At 36.2% G+C, this 15,647-nt stretch overlaps 1 protein-coding gene across 1 annotated transcript; it reads left to right on the plus strand.

Moving 5' to 3' along the window:
* The first annotated feature begins 8,296 nt into the window (after positions 1 to 8,296).
* On the plus strand, positions 8,297 to 15,023 carry LOC104228516 (uridylate kinase PUMPKIN, chloroplastic). The gene is made up of 8 exons (XM_009781000.2): positions 8,297 to 8,730; positions 9,868 to 10,015; positions 10,121 to 10,174; positions 11,837 to 11,928; positions 13,407 to 13,633; positions 14,169 to 14,345; positions 14,468 to 14,595; positions 14,668 to 15,023. The coding sequence occupies exons 1-7, from the start codon at positions 8,552 to 8,554 to the stop codon at positions 14,575 to 14,577; spliced, it is 987 nt and encodes a 328-aa protein (XP_009779302.1). The 5' UTR covers positions 8,297 to 8,551; the 3' UTR covers positions 14,578 to 14,595; positions 14,668 to 15,023.
* Positions 15,024 to 15,647: the final 624 nt, after the last annotated feature.

Genomic DNA, 15,647 nt, shown 5'->3' on the forward strand with positions numbered 1-15,647 from the left:
ATGTTGTTGTGTTCGAGGGGAGCTAAATTAGAAGATGAACTTGCATCCCTGTTTTAGCTGCCTTTTATTCATGGTAGCCTTAGAATTATAAAATTCTGTTTAAGTATTTTTCAAACATATGATGTATTTACTTCATATCTGATTCGTAAACTCTACTCTTAGAAGCTCATGATTTGTACTACCAGTCCTTGGGAATGTATAAGATTTAGATAATTTCTTTGATTTATTGTCTTGTTAAATATCATTGAAACTAGATAGATATTAGTTGGCTTACCTATCAGGTTGGGTTAGGTTCCATCACGACTAGTGGATTTTAGGTCGTGACAAATCAATATATTAAGAATGTATTAAGATTACGATATTTAATTAAACATGGTGACTAGGTATATTCCTATCCTAACCACAAATCCGCACCCCCCTCAGAGTTAAGATCATCCTCTATGCAATTTTTCTCTAATCTAAACATGGCTTTCCCAAGCATAGCATAGATAGTAAGTAGAACCTAACTGTTGGCCAAACAATTATGTAATTAATTACAGAATTGAAAAAATAACCATATATTGGTGCATCGTAATTAAGGTTAAGTCAACTTTAAATAACAATATTGATGGTTAAATCACAACCCCAGAACTATGAGTTTTAGCCACTCATGATTATATCAAAAGTAATTCACCAGTGTTGAATAATTGAAAATACTAAGAACAGATGAAGAAAACTGAGATATTATCGCTCTCGGATGTTCCTCGTGTGTATTTTCCTTCAAAGTGCCGTCACCCCTCTTAAAATAGGCTTAGTATTACTTTTATATGCGTATAGGTCTTGGACCGAAATAATCTTGTCCCGGACAAAGTTGGAGAAGTTTCCCGTCAGGAGCGCCTAGGGTAGCGTGGGGAGCTAGCCCTGGCTTTGGGAAAATCAACTTTCTAGAAATTGCGCCACAAGTAGCGCTCCACGCTGCCTGTGGCACTACAATGGCCATTTTCAACATTTTGCTCCTATTTGGCTCTAATCTCGCACCTTTCACCCTGTTGCCTCCGGATGATTCCTATATATAAAAATACCATGATTAAGCACAATATATTTCACATCCAAAATTCACAAAATACGAGTAAAATATGAGGCGATATACATATAAATATATATACTTTAAGCCAAATATCACTTATCCAAATAAGAGTTTATCAACATTCATGTAAAAATCAAGTTCAGAAATAGGAGACTGGCTATCAAATGATTTAAGGAAATTTATATGGACAAACTACATAATTGGCCGGTTGGCCGAAATTAATTGCATTTGCTAGCCAAAAAATATATAAATATGTATATTATATGTACATAACACACACACACACACACACACACACACATATATATATATATATATATATATATATATATATAAAGTATATACTTTATCCTATTACTTTTGGGAACGATTAAAAATATGTACTCCCTCTGTTCCAGTTTATGTGAACCTATTTCCTTTTTGGTCCGTTCCAAAAAGAATGATCCCTTTCTAAATTTGGTAACAATTTAGCTTAAACTTACAATTCTATCCTTAATGAGAAGCTTTTATAGCCACACAAATACTCCGAGCCCCTTTTTGACTTGTTTAGGACCACAAATTTCAAAAAAAATCATTTTTTCTTAAATTTCGTGTCCAGTCAAACAGGTTCACATAAATTAGAACGGAGGGAGTATTTCTTTAATAATTATTAATTCATGGCAATCACTATTTTCAAATTGTTCCGTTAGCTTTTAAATCTAGCCAGATGTTACAAAAAAAACATGTCATTTAGAAACTACTAGAGAACTGTTTACCAATTAGAACCTAGGGATTATTAATATATCATAGCTCAAATAATAGAGACCCATATAGAAATTAGCGAGAACCGAAAAGTGTATTAATTATGACTTTGACATAAGATATTGAGTTTCATACCTGATATTTATGTAGTTCATACGATATATTTTCATTCTTGAACTTCTGAGAGTAGAAATACCATCCAAGTCTTCTAAGAAGTTTAGAAGAAGATAAATGTGACACATCGACCCAAGTCTCTATCTAAGAAAAATAACAAAATTGAATTATGTCTTTCAACATGTGGGATGTACCTTACCTGAATCCTTCTCAAAATCTCAGATAAATTCTTTATCGTATTAGACTATTCTCTGTAAGGTCCTGAAATTTATTCAACAGAAACATATTACAAAATCATCTTTAGTTCACACAAGAGTGGGTTATGAAAGCTTACTTTAAGATATCTTTCCTCATCATTCAAAAGAACTGTCTTTAATTTGAGAAATTCAAAGCCATTATACGAAATACAAAAGAAGCAACAATATTTTTAATCAAAGTTTCTACTGTAAAATATAGATTACTTTACTTGAGATTGTCGATACTAAGGTTGTCTCTATTGAGTATTGTTGTTTTAATTATATGTGTAACCATAGTTAAGTAAGTTAGTTAGTTAGCTTCTTTGTTAGTTAGTGCACTCACTTGTGAGTCACGTGTAGGGTACATGTATACAGATACACTTTGTACAAATATTATTTTTAGTTAATCAGAAAATCATTTCTGCTCCCACTTTCTCTCATTCTCTCTTTCCTTCGAGAAACTTCTAGGGTTTCACCATTGGAGCTCAAATTTAAGCTCCACCATTGTTGTTCATATCTCAAGCTTTACATGGTATCAGAGCGAGGCTCTACTCGCTTTTATCTTCTCAATTTTCTCTGGATTCTGAAGACACAATCACCGTCTTCATTTTTCCCCAATTTTCTCGATCCGACATTCTCTCCTTCTTACTTCAATTTTGACAAATTGACACGGGTTCTCATGACAATCCTTGATCCAAACAATGAAACTGAAGTTGAGCCGGGCAGTTCTACTCCCGTCGTCGGCGTTGACCCTGGAGTCATTTTGAGTTGTCCTTTCTATACCCATCGGATAACCCTGGTGCAATGTTGGTCACACCTCCGTTCAGCGGCATTGGCTATAGATCCTGGAGTAGAAGTGTTCTTAGGGCTCTATCATTCAAAAATAAGATAGGATTTATTACTGGAGAATACAAACGACCAGACCTAGATTCCCCACAATTTCGTCAATGGGAGATGTGTGATGATATGGTAACCTCTTGGATTTTGAATTCTCTGTGCAAAGACATTGTTGATAGTGTCAAATATTCTAGTAATGCCTTCGAGTTGTGGAGAAAGTTAGAGGATAGGTACGACCAGACGAATGGTACCAAATTGTACTAAATCCAAAAGGAAATTAACGACTTAACTCGAGGTGTTCTTGATATTACTGGATATTATACGAAAAAGAAGAAATTTTGGGAGGAATTGAACATGATAAGTGCCAAATCACAGTGCACTTGCCAATGTACATGTGGAGCTAAGGAAAATATGCACAATCTGAGCAAGACAGAAGACTCATCCAATTTCTTATGGGATTGAACAAGGTATACACCACAGTGGGGGGCAGTATACTTATGATGAATCCCTTACCATCCATGGCACAAGCTTTTTCTCTGCTCATTTAGGAGGAAAAACAAAGAGAAGTGAAATCCCAAAGTCAGGTCGTGATGGAATATGTCTCTCTAAATGCCAATGTCTCTTCATATAGTAGCCTGAACTGGGCACCTATGTATAACAATAATTTCAGGACAAATTACTCTCCAAATAACTACTCCTCTACTAGCAGACCTCGTCCTTTTTGTGATTACTACAAGTGTGCTGGTCATACCAAAGATAAATGCTTCAAGCTCCACGGTTATCCTCAAGATTTCAATCACAACCCTAAGTATAATAAAGTCAAAAGATCTGCAGCAAATGTACATAGCACTCCAGTTGGTACTTTTCTTGTGAATGGTGAGGAAATACAGCCCCAAAGCAACAACTCTAATGTCAGTCTTACTAAAGAGCAATATGGCCAATTGGTGACTCTACTCCATCATTTTCAGACTAGCTCTACTGGGGATAACCCAGACAACAACACTATTGGTGGAAATGCGAATTTCACAGGTATTTTCGCTTGTTCTGTATTTGTTCTCTCTATTGACTTTGGACTGTTGTTATGTAAATGCTTTAAGTCAAGAGCTGGCATTTAGATTCTAGACTCGGGGGCTTCTAACCATATGGCCTTCAACAAATCCTTACTTACTCACATTAAAAATTTAGTGTATCCTATGTTAATCACTTTACCAAATGGCTATAGAGTTACCCTTGCACCAAATATTATATTGCAGAGAGTCCTCTATGTTCCTTCTTTCAAATACGACCTTATTTCAATACATTCTTTAGCCTCTCAGTTTAAAGGTCTAGTAGCTTTTTCTGACTTTGTATGTCTACTACAGGCCCCTTCAATGAAGAGGCCTCTGTAGATTGGTAAGATCAAGGATGACTTGTACCTCATGTGTTCAAGTTGTCTAAAGAACTCCTGCTCAAAGAACTCTTTCTCAACTTCACCTGTCTCTTTGCTTCTTTTAGATTCTATTTTGTCTAAAACCTTTGATGTAAATAGCTTACACTGCCAACATTCTGATTGACCTGTAAATGTTTCCACTTGCAATTCACACTCAATTGTAAATAGTTCCATTGGTAATAAAACTCAGTGCATTTCATCGCATTCTTTCTTGTCTAATATAAATCAAGTTGACTTACTGTGGCATTATAGATTGGGACATGTCCCTTTTATCAAGATGAGAGAGATATCCTCCATTCCTGTTCAATTCTCAACTAAGCAACCTTTTCTCTGCACTATTTGTCCCATGGCCAGGCAACCCAGACTAGCTTTCCCTCACAGAACCAGTACCACAACCTCTTTTTTTTTTTAACTTCTTCATGTGGACCTCTGGGGACCCTACAGTGTGGTCACTCATGACAATTATAAATACTTTCTCACCTTAGTAGATGACTATAGTAGGGCCACCTGGACTCACCTCTTAACCAATAAGAGCAATACATTGCAAGTTATCAAAGGGTTTATATCATTAGTTGAAACTCACTTCAAAACAAATATAAGGTACATTAGTTCAGACAATGGTTCAGAGTTTGTAAATGTAGAAACCTCATCTTTTCTTCAGTCAAAAGGGATTATTCATCAAAGAATATGTCCCTACACTCCTCAACAAAATGGGGTCGTAAAAAGAAAATATAGGTACCTTTTGGAAACTGCTAGAGCACTCCTTTTCCAGTCCAAATTACCTTTACAATATTGGGGTGAGTGTGTTTTGGCTGCCACTCATATTATCAATAGACTCTCCACTACTTATCTGAAAAACAAATGCTCAATTGAAGTCCTCTATAATAAAAAACCAACATATTGCCACCTCAGAAGCTTTGGTTGCCTATGTTTTCCCACTATACCCAAGATTCATATAGATAAATTTGAACCTAGAACCACTCCCCATGTTTTTGTGGGATATCCTTATGAGACAAAAGGGTACAAAGTTCTCAATTTGGCCACTAAGAAGATTCATATTTCTAGGGATGTGACCTTTCATGAGCATATTTTCCCCTTTGCTATTGTATATGATTCCTCTCCTCACTTTCCTCCAGTTCTTGATCCTACTTCTTTTACATAGGATATACCACTCACTGAGGTACATCCTGATATCCATAACTATTTTGATACTCACACTTCTCAATCATCAACAAATAATGTTGATGTCCCCTCTATAGACTCACCTATAGACAATTCATCTGTGAATTCTCCCTGTAATCCATCACAGGTTGTTCTTTCACCTTCACCATCTTTCCCTGAAGTAAACCAAATATCTAAGAGATCTACTAGAGAACATCACCTACCAGTGCATTTGAAAGATTATGTGTGTTCCATGCCTAACTTGCACCCTGATACACACCCTGTACCTGTCTCAACACCTTCTGTGCCCACATCCTCTCCAGATTCCCTTTTTTCCCTTAGTGCTCTTTTTTCTAAGCACCATCATGTTTCTTTCACCTCTCTGGTTCCTAATAGTCAGCATCTTGTGGAAAGTATTTGCCATGACAATGAGCCAAATTCTTATGAGGAAGCAGTTTTAGATCTAGCTTGGCAAGCAGCCATGACATTAGAATTTGAGGCCCTTCATGCTAATCAGACATGGGATTTAGTTCCCTTACCTACAGGCAAGAGGTCAATAGGCTGTAGATGGGTATATAAAGTCAAGCACAAAACTTATGGTAGTGTTGAGAGATTCAAGGCCAAATTGGTGGTAAAAGGGTATACTCAGCAAGCTGGTGTTGACTCTACTGAGACCTTTTCCCCGGTTGTGAAAATGACTACCATCAAGGCACTCATAACAACTGTAATAAAGAAATATTGGGGAACTTTTCAACTTGATGTAAATAATGCCTTCCTTCATGGAGACCTCCATGAGGAAGTGTATATGGATCTACCCCCTGGCATATTAGTTGATAAACCTGGGCTAGTGTGTCAGTTGAACAAATCACTATATGGCTTGAAACAGGCCATTCGACAGTGGTATGCTAAACTAGCTGAGGCTCTGTGTTCCAAAGGATATGTTCACTCTCTTAATGATTATTCCCTATTTTACAAGAAGACTGACTCCTCTGTTATCTTTGTTGCTGTCTATGTTGATGATGTAATCATTACAGGTAATAATTCAAAGGAAATTACTTTGCTGAAAGCTTTTCTACATGCTCAGTTTAGGATCAAGGACTTGGGAAGATTACATTATTTCCTAGTCCTAGAAGTTCTATACAAGGATATGATGCTATAATCTCCCAAAGGAAGTTTGCACTTTATCTACTGAAGGAGTATGAGTGTCTCCATTGTAGTTCCTTCAGTTCACCATTGGATCCTAATGTTAAACTAAAGGCTAAGGAAGGTATGCCTCTGACAGATCCTTCTATCTATAGGACTCTGAAAGGTAAGTTGAATTTCCTGACCAATACGAGGCTTGACATTGCATATAGTGTGCAACACCTTAGTCAATTTATGCAAGACCCCAGGGAACCTCACTTAAAGGCTGCTTATCACTTGCTTAGCTATTTGAAGACTGATCATACCCTTGGGGTTTTCATGTCTGCTATCTCTGATTATTCTGTTAAAGGGTATTGTGATTCTAATTGGGTAGCTTGCCCAGATTCTAGGAAGTCTGTTACTGGATATCTGGTGCTCCTTGGTGATAGTCATATCAGCTGGAAGTCTAAGAAACAGGCCACCATATCCTTCTCCTCTGCTGAAGCTGAATATAGAGCCCTAAGAAATGTTGTTGGTGAGCTTACTTGGTTGTGCAGGTTGTTTGATGAGCTGACAGTCCAGTTCCCTAAACCTGTCCCAGTGTTCTGTGATAACCAATCAGCTCTACACATTGCCCGCAATCCTGTGTTTCACGAGCGCACCAAACACATTGAGGTCGATTGCCACTTTGTGAGAGATAAGCTACAAGAAGGCCTAGTATCCCTCTATCATGTTGGAACTGATCGCCAGCTAGCTGATGTCCTAACCAAGGCCCTCACTTGAGTCAAGCATGCTACGGTTATGAGCAAGTTGGCAGTGACACCCTCACTTCCAACTTGAAAGGGGGTACTGAGTATTGTTATTTTAATTATATGTGTAACCATAGTTAAGTAAGTTAGTTAGTTAGCTTCTTTGTTAGTGCTTTGTTAGTTAGTGCACTCACTTGTGAGTCACGTGTAGGATACATGTATACATATACACTTTGTACATATATTATTTTTAGTTAATCAGAAAATCATTTCTGCTCCCACTTTCTCTCATTCTCTCTTTCCTTCGAGAAACTTCTAGGGCTTCACCATTGGAGCTCAAACTTGAGCTCCACCATTGTTGTTCATCTCCCAAGCTTTACTAACTGAAACAGAAATCAGATGAAGATAGAAGCATGCAATGCAAAGGTAAATCAACGATTAAAAATTAGAAAGAAGATGAAGAATAGAGAAAAAGGGCTGAGCAACAATACCGGGGGTAAAACTCACTGAAAAAGGCTATGTAGGAGCAAAGCAATGGTTAAAGTGGCCAAAAAAAGGCGATATAGCCAAAGAAAATAGATAAATAAGGTGTAAAACAATGATACGTGGCTATTTAATACATAGCATATTAAATTTTAAGACCAACAAATAGTTTTATTGGGAAGGACAATAAATTAGGAGGCAAAAATTTTCTTGATTAAAATACAAAGACAAAGGAGACGAAATTACACAACTTTTGGTCGTCGAATTTCATTGTTGGGAAAAAACCTGTGATTTTATTTTTTCCTATTTAAAGTACATAATAACTGCATAAAAATCATGAATAATGCACGTGTAAAATGTTGCTCAAATGAAGTAAAAGGATATGAGAAAGCCTAATGGATTAGAAGCATAAATTGAAAGAGAGCAAACCTCAGATTTTTCTTTTCTGAGATATTTTCCTCGGGAGAAGACATGTTTCAAAAGCCCAAACATTTAACATTATCCGCAAAGAACATTCCCACCTTGTACAACAAGGAGAATTGAACATCGTATTCCGCTGCGATTTCTCAAATTTCGGTTTTCCTTTGAGAGTAATTTACTGTTTTTTTTTTCAATGGCTTTCTCTACATCCTTTTGCCGGCCCATTTCATCTTTCAATGCTATCTCTTCGCCGTCTCTCTGTTTCTTCAAACCCCTACACCACCACTTCAAACTTGATGACTCTTTTAATTCTTTGGTCGTAAAATGTTGTTCGTCTCACATGGGCAAATCTCCAGACAACTTGAATGGAAGGTATTGTAATCAATTGGGCAGTGCTAACGCTCCTTCTGTGTTGCCTTATTGCCCTTTTTTTTATCTTTTCATTTTTGTTACTTCATATCATTTTAAGAGAAACAGATTGTCCGGGGACTGTTATGGGTTGTTAAACACGAGCACAACCGTTTTTGCATCTGATTTTTAAGGGTTTAGGAAGTCTTTTTACTTTATAATAAGAGTAGAATTTCATAAATTTAGCAGCCTAAGTGTGAAATCTTCGATCAGATGGAGGTCATTCTTTCTGTTCAGTCAGCTAATAATCTCAATACTTTTATACTTTTCGTTGAATAGGCTAGTTATTCCAACTTTCATTTTTCTTTCACTGAGTAAATGTATCAGTAATTACTTATCAAAATAAAATAAAATAGAGAAAATGTATCACTAATTGCAAGAACTGCAGTTTATCCTATTTACCTTGGATTGAATGCTTTAGTACCAATACCAAAAATGTTTTACATGTACTCCTTGGTATTTTAACATCAGTAATGTATTTTTTCCACTTTTAGGCATTTTATTCGTCATGCTAGTGATACCTTATGTATGACCTTGCATTTTTTAATAACATCAATGTTCTATCTTATGCGTGTGTAGTGTTGTCAACGGCTCATTTAAGGCGCATTTAAGCCCCGAAGCTCAAGAAAGCTCAATGAGGCCACTTCACCTCGCTTAAGCAGCGCTTTTGTGTAGGCAAGGCACTAAGGCGTGCACCTCATAGCCCATGAGTTTTATCTTTAATCGAGCAGTACTAAACAACAAGTATAATTGGCAAATAAGAATATCAGTTATTGAGGAAAACATTAGAACTAAATTTGTTTCTGTTTTCTTGAATTACATATATATTTTTATTCTTTCCTTCGTTGCACCTTTTTTTTTTACTAAAGCCCGCACTTTAATTGCACTTTGCACTTAAAGTCCCAATAACCTGGAGCGCTTTTTAGAGCTTTCGCCTTTGACAACACTCGTGTGATGCAGTGTCACTTTAGGTATAACTTAATAGTCCGTAGGTAACCTGTTATATGTATTATTAGCCCTTGGAATTTAATTTTGTGCTTTGCTTTCCATGAAGCTGTGTGTTCCTTATATCAATTTCCTTGTATACATGTTCTGTGATAGGAAACCAGAGTTGTCTCCTATAGCTTCTTTTGGTGTCACGATGACAGATAATGGGACTTCTAAACCATCATATAGATGGCGTAGAGTGCTGCTTAAAGTTAGTGGGGAGGCACTAGCAGGAGATCAAGCACAAAACATTGATCCCAAGGTCAGAATAGGAAAGCTGCTCACATGTCTCCATGTTTCTGTGTTGTTCTGTTCTTCTTCTTTCTAGATTTCTGATCTTTCATCAAGCTTTCATGTTGTTATACAGATCACAATGGCCATTGCAAGGGAGGTGGCAGCTGTCACTCGTCTTGGAATTGAGGTAAAGTTTTTGAATAAATCAAATATCTCTTTCTTAAAGATCCTTATTCTTTTATTATATGAAGTTGGTGCATCATCTGAAATGTTTGAATTTGTTTTATTTACTTGTCCCATATTATCAATCCCTATTTCTGAGGGATCCTTAGACTATTGTTTTATTATTGTTTTCTCTATAATTCATGGTTTTCCTGGAGCATCAACCTTGGGATTCTTATCACAATCATTTGTACATTTTCGATTCTTGTGCTGTCTGAAGTAAATATTTACCCAAATTTTCTACTAGCTAGTGCTCAAGATCGTTTTGAGGAGATTGAACTAAAAGGACTATTGTTATTTCATTAAAGTTTTATAGCAATGAAACTTTCTTGCGTTCAAGGGAACTTGCAAATTATTAATGTGTTTGAAAATATGAACCAATTGTTGATTTTCATATTTTCTTTTTTTCTTGATGGGTAAATTAAGAATTTTATTGATGTAATAAAGAAAGAAAACAGCGTGTTAGAGTTAGTTCATGTATAGAGTGTGTTGTTTGTATAAGTGACCCACATTGATAGTGAAGGTTTTAGGTATATTTACACACCCTATATAAATGGGGTTCCTTGTATTATAATAAATTAATATCAATAACATAATTTTTCCGTGCTATTCTTACACATCATAAGAGCAATGCTGTTAGCAGTACATCCAAAAAAGGGAATAAGGACATTACAGAAAATGTAGTGAACTTAGATACTCAGTTGTGGCATTCGGCTCTAACAAATTGTCCAAACCCGTAGTGCACCAAAACCCAGCAGGGATATACAGTTGAGTTTAAGATTAACTACACTGTCCTTTTGGTCTTCGGGGACTCGAGCATTTCTTTCCTTCCAAATAACCCACCAAACAGCTGCAGGGATGGAGTTCCATGTTTCAGGAGGAAGATTTAGTCATCCTTTTTTATGTCAAGCTAGGAGGAATCCAAGGTAGATCTTGACATGCAACAGCGGATGTCCAAGATGCGAAAAATGAAATTCCAGATGTTGGATGTGATCTTGCGGTGAAGAAATAAATGATTAACATCTTCTTTGTCGTTCTCACATAGAGAGCACCTGTTGCATAAAGAATGTCCCGTATTTCGAAGGTTGTCAATAGTGAGGCATTTGCCATTAGCCAAAATCCATGAGAAAAATTTAAACCTTGTAAAAGGGACACAGATTTTCCAGATTGTTTTCCATGGCCAGGGAGCCGAACCTTGGGGAAAAACCGTGAAATGGCAGTAAATTATAGAGGAATAGCATCAAGCTGCATGAAATCATATTTGCTATTCTAACTTCTTATATTCAATCTTATATCACGTTAAATCAATAAATCTGCCATGAGCTCATTAGTGGCAATGTTGGTCTGGTTTTTCATAGATTTCTCAGATCTTCTAGAAATTGTGGTAGGTTTGCCGCAGTTGTTAGTGGAAGTAATATTTTTGGTGGATCCTCTTGGGCAGGAAGTAGTGGACTGGATTTCTATCTGTTCATCTGCTGTTCAATTATTCATTTTCATATTTGTTATTCAAACTTCTTGTTTTTGATCATGTGCCATGATTAAATCAGTATAAGACTACTATGAGTTCCTTGATGGCGATCTTGTTCGGGTTTTTCATGGATTCTCAGCTGTTCTAGCAATATAGCAGGTTGCAATAGTGGTTGGTGGAGGTAATATTTTTCGTGGATCCTCCTGGGCAGGAAGCAGTGGACTGGATCGTTCATCTGCTGATTATATTGGGTATGTTTGTTATTGTTTTACTGTTAGTTTGAATTATTTTTGAAAAAAAAGTTAGTTTCAAATGCTTTCAAAAGTTAAATATCGATTTGTTTACCTTTCTGTCTTTTTTGGGTTAATTTGACACTTTTTCTTGCTCAAAGAAAACTTTCTCTCTGTACTTAGTGATCTTGCATGCGACTGGGTATATCACTGGAAATTCAAGGGTGTAACCGGGCTTTGTAGTGTTGTCTGTGCAATTTAGTATGCTTTAGACAGACATGTCTCTAACTTAAAGGTATGCTTAAGTACACATTCGTTGATAGCTTTGAGAAAATATACTTGAGGCAGCAAAGGGTGGTAGGAAAAGTTATTTTGATGGGTTCCTACTTCCTATTTCCAAAAAAAGATGTTGATGTAGGACAGGCTTGGTTGTTTTCCTGTTACATGAAATAGCGGTTAAACAAATCAGAGCGGGTTTCGAGGCCCCTTTTTCCTTTTCGGGCTTTGGTGTTGGTGTCTAAATTTATAAAAAAAGTGCTTCAAAGGAATTATCATGTCCATGAATAGATGATGATTGGAGATTACAGAAGCTAAGAAAGGAAAGTTATGCAGCTTTTACAGTAATATTGTATCATATACTAGGGTGGCTTCAAAGTTGTTGGCCAAAGAGGATTCTGATAGGCTGTTAAACCAATGGTAAAATAGTGATGTAGTTAGTTTTTGAAAGCTGAAGTTATTTAAAAACATGGGAAGATAACCATTGAATTAACTGTATCAGGCAACTCATATTCTCTGCTAACCATCTATTTATACTACAAAGTCCTGGACATTTACTTGCAACAACTCGATGCTATTAAAACTGGAGAGCTAAGCTGTACTCTAAAACTATCTAAGCTGTGCAGGCTGCCCCTAGTCCAGATCTCGGAAAAATTCTTAAGAATTATATAACTCTTAGCCAAGATGAAGTTTATATAAGCATATTACAATGAGGTAACATTAGAATTGATTGGAACATAAAACAAGATTAAATACTTTTTAGATGTCAGTTCTCAACAATCTAAGTAGGCTATGCCTGAGATGAAGCAAAATCTGTATTTTGTCAAATGCATTTTGTTTTTTCTTAATGTCTAATAGGTACAAATGCTTTTGTTTTGAAGTATATGAGCCCGAGATTCTGCAGAATCTGGTGATGCAACTCTTGATTTCAGTCCAAATGTCTTCCTTATATTTGTGTTCAAACCAAGATTCGCATTGCTAGGAACTTCAGACCTTCAGGCTCATATACTTGAAACAAAGCTTTTGTTTGTTGATGCTCTTCTGGAGTGAGTAGATCAGTTCTTTAAGTTGGTCAGGTTGAAACTCCGTTGAATGGTGGCATCACTTCTTGTTTAACCTGTCCTATGAGTTATCGGTGCGTGCTGAAGATGAATGGGAGAGAGATCACTTTGAGAAAATTTGGCATTACTCTTAATATGAAAGTTTTATCGCTTACCTTTCAGGATGTTGGCAACTGTTATGAATGCAATATTCTTACAAGCTACAATGGAGAGCATTGGGATCCCTACAAGAGTCCAGACTGCATTTCGAATGTCGGAAGTTGCTGAACCATATATCCGTAGAAGGGCTGTTAGGCATCTCGAGAAAGGGAGGGTAGTAATTTTTGCAGCAGGAACTGGGAATCCCTTCTTCACAACAGACACTGCTGCAGCTTTGCGTTGTGCAGAGAGTGAGTTCTACTTTTTTCCTGATTCAGATCTTCTACATGCATGGAACTTTGACATACTTGCAAATTGAAGTAAATTCTGCAAACTATCATTCTTCCTTTCTAAATTGGAGAATTTAGAAAGCAAAAATAAGAAGCAAATGTTACAAGCTCTCCATAACGTAAACAGTCCTATATTTGAAAGACATTCTAAACGGAGTGGATAATAACTAAAGTTCCTTCAGAGGTGATAATTTTCCTAAAATCAATTCTTCATGGATCATGTGAAACTATTCGGCTAAGAATATACTAAGTTCATTGTATGCCCACTTCAGCACCTAAATGTTAACTAGTAATTTATTTCCCATTAAATGGAAATGTCGCATAACATTGGACCTGATTGAATAGTTTGTCCCCATATGGTTCTCGTCCAAGTGATGATGTGGTCTATGAGACAAATGAGGCTCTACTACTGGAACATATATAAGATTGCACGTCTCTGTTTTTTTTTTTTTTTTTTTTTTGGTTTCTTACCAATAAAATTTTGAATGCATTGAAGTTAATGCTGAGGTGGTGTTGAAGGCAACCAACGTTGATGGAGTCTATGATGATAACCCTAGGAATAATCCTGACGCTCGACTTCAGGATAACCTGACTTATCATGATGTAATTTCTAAGGAGCTCTCCGTGATGGACCTGACTGCAATAACTTTGTGCCAAGAGAACAACATTCCAGGTACGAGGTTTCCTACCCTTGTATCCCTATACCTTTTTGTGGATGATTCAAGACGTGTCATTGACGAGCCTTTCCCTTTTAATTAAGTACTGACCTTTCCCATCTTATTTGTCATTATGCAGTTGTCGTTTTTAATCTCAATAAACCAGGTAACATTGCTAAAGCCATTAAAGGAGAGAGGGTTGGCACATTAATTGGTGACACATGGAATACTGAAGCTGCAGTGTCTTAAGAGGAAAAAAGAAAAGAGGTCTGTTTCAGCAGCTGGAAGTTGGATTCCTGTGCTGTAGCATTTTAACACACTGACAGCTCATTTTTGCAGATTGTTCCAAGAAGTTGGAGTGCGCTCTCTTTACAGAAAGCCATGGAATTCAACATAAATGCTGATACTGGATACATGTTAGTGGGTACTAGAAATTCTTCTCCCTAGGAATTTTCAGAGCTTTTCTTTGAAGTGCAAAACTAGGTAGCCAAGAGTTGCTTCTTTTTTTTTCGACGGTATTGCTCCTTTGTGTTTCTACATTTCTCTTCTTGCCCCTAACATATTCACCCACTCACACCTGCTCACCCATCCAAACCCAATGCTTTTAGGTATCATTCGTTTTGCAGTATAAGAAAATATAATTTATCTATAAAATTATTTAATTACTTATATAACGGTTGGTTTCTGGTACAAAATGCCGCATTACTAATATAATTTATGCATAACTAATAGTACAACAAATGCTTATGTGGAGTTTGATATCGGAAACTAGAAACTGTAGTATTAACTTCGGTATAACTTGTACGGTTACGTATTATTCTCTTTTATACGAGATAACATGTGGAATAAGAATAGCATCTGAAGACAAAAATGTTCTTATATGATGCAGTATCCATATAACAATTCATGCATTTTATTCAACAATGACACCAACAATAATTAGTGCATTATAACTACTCCCTCTTTTTCAATTTATGTGAACATGTTTGATTAGATACGGAGTTTAAGAAAAAAATAAAGATTTTTGAAATTTGTGGTCCTAAACAAGTCAAAAAAGGATCTAGAATATTTGTGTGGTTATAAAAGCTTCTCACTAAGGGTATAATTGAGAGTTTAAGTTAAATTATTTCCAAATTTATAAATGAGTCATTTTTTTTTAAACTAACCAAAAAATAAAAATAGATTCACATACACCAAAAAGAAGTAGTAGATTATAAGCTAAACGATAAGCTGTAATATTTGAGAAATGAACTTAAACATGCTTTAGCAGCTAAAATCTCGATGTAGGAAAAAACGTTTTCCACTTGAACTTTGACTAA

Source organism: Nicotiana sylvestris, chromosome 5, assembly GCF_000393655.2.
Source record: "Nicotiana sylvestris chromosome 5, ASM39365v2, whole genome shotgun sequence".
Classification (NCBI taxonomy): domain Eukaryota; kingdom Viridiplantae; phylum Streptophyta; class Magnoliopsida; order Solanales; family Solanaceae; genus Nicotiana; species Nicotiana sylvestris.